The 11334-nt window shown below is 34.8% G+C and overlaps 1 protein-coding gene across 1 annotated transcript in view; it reads left to right on the forward strand.

Moving 5' to 3' along the window:
* frtz (WD repeat-containing and planar cell polarity effector protein fritz) overlaps positions 1-7717 on the forward strand; it is a 56401-nt gene extending 48684 nt beyond the window's left edge. Inside the window, exon 16 of the mRNA XM_081758735.1 lies at positions 3771-7717. Coding sequence (XP_081614861.1) covers positions 3771-3829 — 59 coding nt within the window. The 3' untranslated portion in view covers positions 3830-7717. The remainder of the gene's footprint in view (positions 1-3770) is intronic.
* The last annotated feature ends 3617 nt before the right edge of the window (positions 7718-11334 follow it).

The raw sequence follows: 11334 nt of genomic DNA on the forward strand, positions 1-11334 counted from the left end.
AACTCATACCTATTGAACACATAACACTTTCAGTGGTTATTCTCCAGTTTTTCATTATGATCATCTTAACTTTCTCCGTCAAGGCGGCATCATCAGTAAAAGATGATCTAGATCTAGTCTACAAGTGTCCAGTATGGAATTGTTGTTTTCTCTTGGAAACTATATCATAGGATGAGTTTTCCTTTCCATAGACTTCTTTAACCTATTCGTGAATCAGCTTTGCTGATTTCTTGTCAATGATCGCATTTACCTGTTTTTATTTATTTAATTACAGTTTTTTTAGTGAGTAGAATTTGCATGGTTAACATACAATGAGGACCTAACTATAAAATGTATGTCTGAAGGCGTTTGTAGTTCGTCACCTTCTAGGTGATCGCACGAACTTTTTGATAACTCCACGTATTGAGTTATGCTTTCAGTGTTGCTTCAAAAATTCTGTAGCGTTAAGTTTACATCCTTTTGATAATAAAATAGAACAAATGAAGATCGATATTAACTATAGATATATAAAACAGGTAGTGATAAAAAAAAACTGATTTCTATTATATCAATTGTGTTTGTCTATTTTAAAAGAAGTGTTCGTGAAAAATGGATACTTGGAACTATAAAAGCCATGAACTCGGTTAAATACGTATATGCGTGGATTTAGTAATTGTTCTGACGGTAGATTTTTTATTTTTTATTTATTTATTTTATTATTATTATTATTATTATTATTATTTTACCTTTTATTTATCGTAGAAGGAAGAAGTAAAGAAAGCTAAAAATTTTTTTTTTTTTTTACATTCTCAACTCTGAGAGCACAAATACCTAATCTGTGGTGGTTTTAAATTCGTACTTTTTATTGTGTATTGCTCACCACCAGTTTATTCGCGTTATTCAGTTGTAGAAGTAATATTACAACAAAATTAATCATATATCGGATAAATTACTTGATAAATTGGTGTAAAAAGCTATGTCTCTTTTCCGTAATTATCAATGTTTCTTTTCTGTGTTTTTTCTATTTTTCGTTTCACATTTTTCTACTTTTCTCAAAGCTGGTTTTCACGCGTATTTTTCCGGTACCGCTGAACGGAGCTATAAGGCACGAAGTTATTATACTGTCTTCGTATTCTCCCGAAACTATCCTTGTATGATGCTGGTCTTGCTACTACACTAAGCTTTTTTTTTTTTTTTTTTTTTTTTTTTTTTTTAAATCAATACTTTATTTGGATGCTGACGAGGAAATATCCATGAAATTTAGTAATTCTGCTTAGATACTGCTGATTTTCCTGTTTCACTAGTCACTTTTGGTTAAACTGTTTTATTATTAATAATATTATTAGTGCTAGTGAATGATTAACAGGCGCTCTTTGGTGCACGTGGTCTTGATTCCCGTGTTTGATTTTCTCATGTTAACCCAGCATAATGAAAATTTAAAGAGCTCCTTCGTGACTATACGGTCAGCGCACGCTCCTTTGGAGCAGGAAATCCGGGTTCGATTCCAGGCGGGAGCTCGTGTAGTTCCATTCCCACATCAAGCGATAGGTTCAAGTCTTTATATAGCCTTGATGCTGAAAGGGTTCTTAAACAACTCCAAATCAATTAGCAGTTAGTGAGCTGCTTCAAATAATGATTATCGGACTATAGGACTGAAAAGCAAGAATAACGGTGTTGGAAATTCAGTGCGGTGACAACGGAGGAAGAACACAGCATACCATGAAAAAGCGGCCACATCTATCTGTTAAATATGAGGCAGTCAAACGTTATGCTAATTTCAAAAGTAAGCCAAGGCATGAACTTAATATAAATCAAAAAAGGTTTGCCTTTAGTAAGCGTTATTCCTCACTAGACTTTTGTTATGTTTCAGCTATATCCGTTACATGATATCATTGTCATAGTTGATCGATGAAACAAACTTGAGTTCATTTTAAAAAAATGGAAAGAAATGAGTTTCGTGCGCTTATTAAACACTTCTGTTTAAAAGGTTTAATACCGAAAGAGGTTAAAGCCGAGTTGGAAGAAGTTAATGGCACATTTGCACCTGTGTTTGTAACTGTTTACAATTGAGTAAATGCGTTTAAACGTGGCCGTACATCCACAAATGATGAGCATCGTTCGGGACGTCCAGTAGAAATGACTTCCTCCGAAATGATTGACAAAATCCACTATATGGTTTTGAGTGATCGACGAATCAAAGTGCGCAAAATAGTTGCAATAGGCATATCACAAAGTACAGTGTTTTCAATTTTGTACGAAAAATTAAGTTCGAAAACAATCTCGACAAGACGGATAACCCGTTTGGTCTCAGTGGAGAATAAACGCAATTGTGTGGTCGATTCGGAGGTCTTTTCTTCACAATCCCAACGAGTTTCTCACATTTACGCAATAAATATTTCATGAAGATATATATATTAATGAAAGAGAAAACAACTGATTTTTTTTACACACACCAGATCCTCTGTAAATGTGGAATCTATAACACAAAAGAGTGAAAAAGTGACTGACTGAACCGATGTTCGAGTCTCGGTCCAGTCAGTAACGTTTTTACTCTTTGTGTGCTGTAAATTATTTAGTTTAACAAACTGGAATAAATAACAATATATTGAGAAATAGAGAAAACAACATACTTTTCTTACCATGTCCTGTACATATGCGAGTTAAATAAATTTAAAAATAAAAATGTGTAAATGAGACGGAAATCGTAAGAGGAATCCGGCCCAGTTGCACGATCTTCTTCTTTGAAGTAGCTAAAATAAGGCCTTCAGTCCGAAGGCCTAGTAGCCTAAGCCAGAAGGTGTGTAATACCGAGTAGAGTCGCTAGGTTACCCTACCTATATTGTGTGTGCGTTATCTCCCTGGAAGGTGAGGTCTCACAAAGTGTCCAGGTAGGGACGACAAATGGGATTGTTGACATCTCGATTGTACAAATTACTAACAAGTGTCCTCAACCGAAGAGCAAGATGTATTTGTATAGTGGGTACGAACACAACGATTTATATATATATATTCGTACATGCACGTCTTTGGACACACGCACGACCTTTCTGTGTCCGAGATAGCGGAGACTTTCATTACTGAATATCATCTCCTCCCATTCTCCTCGCCACTGTAATCTGTTCCGACACCACCAAAGACGTTCTTGACAATAAGCCAGTGTCAGGGGGTATTCATGTTAGAGGAACATAATAATGTAAACTGCATCCAACGATCGATTGTTGACTGTTCGTACGCTCAAATGAGATGGCTTTTGATTGCATCGATGGTTACCATCTTGTCAGTTAGGTTGGCCCGAGATGCAGGAGCATATTTGCTGTGAGAAATTTCAGCCCCTGAACACAATTGATCCACGCTAGCAGCAATTCTATGAAACTACCACGCGGCCTTTCGCAGTTCCATTATACGATCACATGCAAATAGACGTTCCCTGGGGTCGTCTTGGTATTGCAGACATAGGCTGTAATCCACGCACGTGATTGTGTTGTTCGATGACCTTCAAACTACTAGTATTATACTCCCTACAGGTATTACGATAAGCTGTTTTCTACGATTAGCTATTGTGCTGAGAGCTTCAAACTAAGGTCAGTATGGTATCTAGACACTCGTGTAATACGAATTTCGTTCGAATCGAATGATGTATGGGGGTTCTTAGATAATACGTTTCCACTAATGTATAGATAACTAATTGAAAGAGAAATGATGAAGTGAACATGCAAAACATATTACTTATCAGAAAATAGTGTAAGCAAACCTTTTTTAAAAAAATACATTGTGTATCTTTTCCTTTGCAGATGTTTCAGAAGAAGAAGAAAACACTACAATCAAGATTGTGCATTTTGGAGTTGTCTAAACATGGTTTCCAGGAGTATATTTTGCTGCAAATTATTTATTCTTCTAATTTATTATCAGCTTCCGATAAGTGTAATAAGTAATGTGCCAAAGGTTTGGTTTTTCGATGAAAACTCTCTTAGTGAGAGATGACGCATTTACTTTTCTTTTTTAAAAAAAATCTTCTGACACTGGTGTTTTCTAAGACTATATGTTACTAGAAAACAATTCATGAACTAGCGATAATTGATTTATATCAACTTGCCATTATTTTGTACAAAAGGTATTGTGTAAATATATATTTTTGTGTACATATCAACAGAATAAAATAGAGATGTAATCACACGGTTATATAAAGGGATGTCTCGAATCCAGTGAATAACCATTGAAAATGAAAGTGTACTATATCATTATAATACCGTTTTCAGTTAAGAGATCGACTAAGTAATAGAGCTGATCGCAGGCCAGGACTCCATTGAGACAAAATATCCAGGTTCGATTCCAGTGGGTCTGCATGTGGTTGGAAACCCACAATAAGATTTAGGTCTACGTCTCATATAGCCTCAATACTGAAAAGAGACGCTAAACAAATTGATCCCGATCTCTGATAAGCTTGGGTCGATAACCAGTTTGTGTAATATTGGAAAGTAAGCCTATAATGCATTATATATGGGTAAACGTAAATGTTTAGGGCAGTAATAGCGGAACGAGAAATTAAACTTTCTGTAATGTATCGAAACAGGAAAAAATGGTGGAAAGTAGTAAAAGTACTAAATATATGCGATACAAAACTTACCCACCGAAGGCTAAACTGAGTGAGTTAAAAGATCTACCAGTACTTCATGGCTAAGCGGTTAGTGTACGCATCTTAGGCGTGGCAGACCCGGTTCGATTCCCGGCGGGACATCATGTGGTTTAGGTTCCACATTAAGCTGAAAGTCCACGTATCATATAGCCTCGTTGTTGCAAAGGACGCTAAACTGAAAATTAATCAATCGGACAGTTAAAGGTTACACTACGAGGATGGCAGTCTGTGCCTACCTGAAATGACAGCAATGGGTAATTTTGACTCATGCCCGTATTGGTTCTTTTACAATCTTTGCATTGTAATTGTTAATGTTTAAAGCCTTGGTTGTTGAGCAAGGTAACAATATAAGAGAAAACTTTCAAGCTTTTAACATAAACTGGTATTTACTTTCAAAATAGGATCACAACATGTCTTTACTAATTATTGACTCACTTTACTAGCTATTGGTCAGCAGTGATAAGAGATACAAAAATAATTATTCGATAGAATCTAGGTTTGTAAACATATGCTTTCTGCCAGGTTACTCAAAAAAAGTTCGCCGTACTTCGTACTGCTATTTATTACACAATATGAAATTTCGAGTGGAAATTCTGAAATTGTACTGTTTAATAACTGACCGAGGGGAAAAAGTAATGGCCACTGTATTTATCTACTGTGTATTGTAATAACTATATACTGTTATACTTATGTAACATTATTAATTGTTCTTGTGTATAATATAAGTATATTGTCTATATTTACTATTTTTGGGAATTCAGAATTAGCGATTATTTTTACTTTTTTTTTTTTTCCATGGGTCAGAATCACCCCCAGCCTGCTTTGTAAGACTATCGTAAAATTTCTATTTAATTTTCACACAGAAATATTTAAGAACATTACTATAATGTATAGTAAGAAATAGCATGAGAAATATTATTACTTCACTATAAAATTAGACTGATCAATTTGACCCATCTCGTCTTTATAGTTTCGGAGGAATATATCTTGTGTAATGGAATATAGGTTTACAAGTGTGAATTTTTTTTTTTTTTTTTTTTTTGTTTCGGTGTACAAAGTTCTATTGTTTTAGATCTTATAATTAGTTAACACACTATTTCCTTCTGTGGAAGGAAAATGTCAGAGACATGATCAAGATTAATTATATAGTATTCAAACTTTCCAATACAAAAAGACATAATTTTCCATTTATATTTTTGATTTACAGACGCATAGAAGTATTGCCGAAAGTTTGCAACCTCTTGAGTATTGGAAAGCATTTTTCATTTTTCAAGTTTACTTGATCTTTTCACATTGAGATAAAAATCAAATTGACTTTTTCGCTCAAAGTGCATTGCATTGAACGTGATACAACCCTGCGATTGCTTTAAATTAAGATTATGAGAGATCCAGTTTCCCCAGGACAGTCCCCAGACTAGCAAATCCGTATGCCCCGTGCAGTTGAAAAGCGTCCTCGGGTTCACTGAAAGAAAGATCTGGTAACCTTACTTTAAACTAACAATTGATTAATTCCCTATGGTTTTTGCAAAGGTGAGTTATGCATCGTAGAATTCTGCGTATTATCAATATTTTGTTCTCGAGATTTTAGTGCTTTCCCTGCTGATCTAGTGGCTAGCGCGCACGTGATTCCGCGTTCGATTCCCAGTGGAAGAGAAATGAAGTTTGAATGCATTACGGTGATTCGAATTCCACTTTAAACTGTAAATCTACGTCTTATGCTGAAAAGGGACTCTAAACTTCCAACAATCAAGACATTAGAAAATTAAAGATCGTTCTGTTTCGCCATCTAAATATTTACGTTTGCCAATTGTACTCATTTGTATAAAGTTGTGAAGTTCGATTGAAGTGGGTGTGATATTTGGGAAAACTTGTAAGAGCTCGTGTTAAGGAAAAACACTTTTCGTGAGTGGGATTTTTCATTTCCTCTCATTATATTATTTCCTACATCACTCCCGTCAGTACCCATTTTTATCTCCTTTATTCTACAGGGTATAATGATAGGAAGTTAAACTATATTTTTTGGCTATTTAGCACTTGAAAATCACTATCACATAGTGATTATATACAGTAGATGGCTACAAATTGTTTTCACATTAGCGTTTTCTTTTCTTAAGGAAATAAAATTTGCCCAAGTTGTTAACTATTGTCTTAAGGCATTTTACTACGTAAAAACGTTACTTCCTTACGTAAGCGCTTTAGCAACTGGAAGTAAGCTTATCTTTAGTACTTAAGACATGACTTGGAATTCTTACTTTTTCAGTTTAATGATCTATAAGTCGAATAGTTGAGTAAAAATATAATTTATTTCCGTGAATATATTAACTACACTTAAAATACCCGTAGGTGATTCCATTATTTGTCGATTTGATCTATCTCTATTCTCAAAAATGTGTTCCAGTACCGCAATCAATATATCACTTTCTCATTAGGAAGTGTCGTAGAGTAAGTGAATTGAATTTTTTGTATACCTGACAGCCTCAATGAAAATATTCATTGTCCGTCCAATAATTTAGCAATTTCTTACATGTTTTAGATAATATACCGTTGTATTCAAGAAAAGGCCATTGCATTATTATATATTTTAAATAAAAATATTATTTTCATGAAAAGAAAACTTATCTGTGCTGACTGTATATTACTGTTAAAATCTGTCCTTCCTGTTTGTACAGAAGGTTGTGTTACAAATAGTCTGTTATTCATATCTTTTTAGTACTTACGTTCTTGCCAATTGAAATTTATGGCCTGAATTAAAAATTATATATATATAAAAATAGAATCTCTGAGTTTTATTATTCTACCAGCCAAAATGTTTTAATAGTTTATTATCATTGTTGCATTTTGTTCTAATTGTTAACTTCATTCCTCACTTTGTTCTTTTCTTACATATATAAGTTACACAATGTGAATACGTATACAGTGTATCATTACTTCATTTTGCTCAGTTCATAACTTGTAAATATACTGTATGTATTTGAGATTATAATGTTTAACAATATTTTCCAGTATTTAAAGTCCATTCAATGTACCTGTTTTGGGGTTCGAAGTTTTATACTGTATTTTTCGGATATTTTTAATTTTATATGCAATAAAACGAGTTTATTTGTATTTTGTTTGTTTGGTCTCATGTTATTTACTGTAATTATTTTGAATACCACATACATTCTTTTTATTATGTTGCATGTACAAGATATAATCTTGAAAGTCGACTCAGACAGTTATAGGCTACCCATTTCCAAGTTTTGATTCAATGCAAGTTACTAAAGTGTAAAGTAGTTGTCTACAGTGCACCTTCTAAAAAATTAAGTACTTAACATGAAAACCAACTTAGTGGTCCGCAAGCATAATTGAAATTGTTAATGTGTTAATACGCAAAAATGAAAGATCACACAAGAGAGAGAGAGAGAGAGAGAAAAAAAATAATTTTTCCATTAGAGGCGTAGAGGAGAGATTTTTCCTCAATACTGCTTAACTATATACCTATAAACGCAATGCTTTGGTGCTTTGATCGGTGAGACTATGCTATTGCTGAAAGAGAGATGTGGAACTTGTGCAAGCGCAGTACGTTCGCATATTCTATCTTGTTGAGTTCCACAAGATTTCTCAGTAACTGTACAAACTTTAAGGAATGCAAATGTATACGGTGTAAAGTAAGTTTGGGGCGAATTAGCTAGTTGTCTATTCTCGATTTACTGAAAGGTGGCTTCTGACAGTTGGGTTAAGCACGTGGAGTATTGGAGGCGCTGTTGCCAGAGGCTCCGCAACAAAGACAGCAGCTCTAGCGACAAACTTAAGACCTTTAACAAGTCGTAACAGGAATGTATGATACCAAACAACAATAATACTACTACTTGGAATATTGATATTCTACAAGAAAAATAAGGAATATATTAATGAACTGTTTTTACCTTGAGTTTACACCGACTTCGAAACTTAAGCAGCCTCAATAATTTTTATTCGTCTAATGGAGAGACTCCGCAATCTTCTAATATTGAATCGAAGTTTTCATTCGAAATCCTTTAATTAAAAAATAATAATAACATCCTACCAAAACGTATTTTCATTAAGCTTCTGTCTTTAAACTTTTACAAAGGTAGGCTAATTACTCAAAAGCTTTCCTAAAATATAATAGGTTGCTGCTTCCGTGTACTTCGAATACAAATTCTCGTGCTAACAGGCAACTAAAAGATTTTCTTTTTCTTTCTTTAGAATAAGTGGAATGTAGGCATCAGGACAGAAAATTATCACGAGCAGATGATTTACTGGGCTTGGTTTCATGTTATACTTTTAAAAAAATAATCAACTATTTTATTTAATCACTCTCGTGATTTTCTTTTGCGCACAGACCAATAGCCAACCAAAATCTTGAAGTTTGAAGGGGAATAGTCTTGCCCACGAGATGAGACGAGTAATATGTGTTTTTCTTGTGTCGTCTCGTAAACATTCGATCTCGCATAATTTTTTTTCACCTCGATTCACGAAGAAGCTTATCTCGTCTCGTTTTGATTTTTATGCCCTGATATGTTTCTCCATTTCACCTAGAAGTCATCACAATTCTTCAGAGGGATTACGAAGGGTCTTGTATATCAACATTCAAACCATATTTATTATTGGAGTATATTATGTAATGACTTGAATATCTTTAAACGTTGGTAAATGCTCTTCATTGTATTCGTATAATCACTTTATCAATTTATAGTTTTTATATTGTGAATCATGTAATACTAGAAACAGTGTTTCAGATATAATAATTAAGTGAACTAGTGTTGCTCACGAGACTCATGGAATTTCCTGTCTTGTCTCGAAAACGAGACGATAAATTTCTCGTTTTGTTAAGGGATAGGGAAGAAAGTTAGAAGTAGCCTGATTGAACAATATTATTAAGATGTTTTCCGTACTAAGAGGAATAAGAAAAATTGTGGAAGACAAGCCCCTACACTTCTCATGGCTACAGGTCTGTTCGCACACAAATGGCTGTTTCTATTAAACCATGGCAAAAACTAAATGAATCATTATTCAGCTATTGTTTTTTTTAAAAAAAAATCTTACCGTTTGGATAGAGCTGATACAAAATCATCGTTACTGTCTGAATCAGTAGACTCACTGCTGCTATCTTCGCCTAAGTTTATGACCAACTCTTGGACGCGTTCCTCCAGTATTTCCTCAAGTTGACGTGCATCATTAATTAACGATAATGTGTGGGTGACAACATCAGCCCATTTCTGTGGAGTAACTTGCTGAATTGCTTCCCTAATTAAAACTTCAACATCTGTCAGTTTAAATGTTGAATTTTTGCTCGCAATGTATTTCTTAATTTGAGCCCATATTAATTCAATCGCATTAAATTGGCAATGATACGGGGGCAGCCGAACTACTTTGTGCCCATGCCTTCGTGCTATTTAGTCTACCTCGTATTTGTGGAAACGGGGTTTCATAGAATTTACTAATTCCAGTAGTTCGGCTCTGTACATACTATCAGATAACCCCTGCACATTTTTATTTTTTAGCCAAGCCAGAAGTTCAGATTTTGTGCTTTTAGATGTAGGGGCCCTTTCCCAAACGACAGAATGAGGAGGAGCATTGTCCATCACTATAATCGAATTTGCTCTTATATTTCGTAGCAATGCATTCTGGAACCAGTCTTTGAATTTATCACCTGTCATTTCCTCGTGGTAATCTGTCGTCTTACGTGATCTAAACAGAAGAAGACTGTTCGGTATGAAGCCCTCACACGTACCTGCATGTAGCAAAATCAATCTCCCTCCTTTACCAATTGGGACAGGCATGGTACTCTTTGGTATTGAATCAGTCCAGCATTTGCTATTTGAGTGGTTAGCATTGACCCATCTTTCGTCAAGCCATACTATTTTCTCGGGTTCGACATTTGCCATTTCCCTCAAAAAATGACAACGCATAACTACTATATCCTCCCTCTCTAATAAAATCTTCCTTCCTGAAAATGTCTTGTATCGAAACCTCATCTTTTTAAGTAATTTCCACAGAGTTGACTTCCCACCCGTAAATAAATTATCTTTCCGCAATGATTCAAGGAGAGAATTTAAAGTGGGATACTTCTTCTGTTCGTAGTATTTATTTACATGACGTCGAATTGCATCTTCCGTGAAATCATCTACGGTTGACTTTGGACTTGCTCTTGATCTCTTTTTCCCAGGTGTTGTAAGGGATACCGAAGGATTATCGTTAGTGCCCCCGAATTTCTCTGCAGTTACACGTATAACAGTTCGTTCGCTGATTCTCAAACAATTGGAAGTGCGTTTAAGTACCTGTTCTACGGGGAAAAGGGGTCCTTTTTCGTCTTCGAAGTAGCACCGAGAGTTATATATCATTTCCCGTGACTGACTTCTATATGTTGAACCACGTTTGTTTTTCATAATTGTTTCAGCATTTTCAGTCGTCATATTTATTTTGTAATCACAGCACACACAGAAGATATTCACAACCAAAAATCATTATTAATTTGAAAAGAACACACCACACAAACAGAGAAACTAACCAAAATAAACTATTTAAACGCACACTAAAAACTATTCCACAGAAGATTTAACTCTCAACTACCGGCAACAGCGCGGTCAGTGACCTTCGTTGCCTAGCAACGGCGTGAAAGAATACTGCTGGGATTGACGAACAATCCTCCCTCTCGTTTTTACAACATGTGCAGCTATATGTCAGAAGCCACCTTTCAGTAAATGGATAATAGTAAGTAC

Source organism: Thermobia domestica, chromosome 5, assembly GCF_964235325.1.
Source record: "Thermobia domestica chromosome 5, izTheDome1.hap1.1, whole genome shotgun sequence".
NCBI lineage: Eukaryota > Metazoa > Arthropoda > Insecta > Zygentoma > Lepismatidae > Thermobia > Thermobia domestica.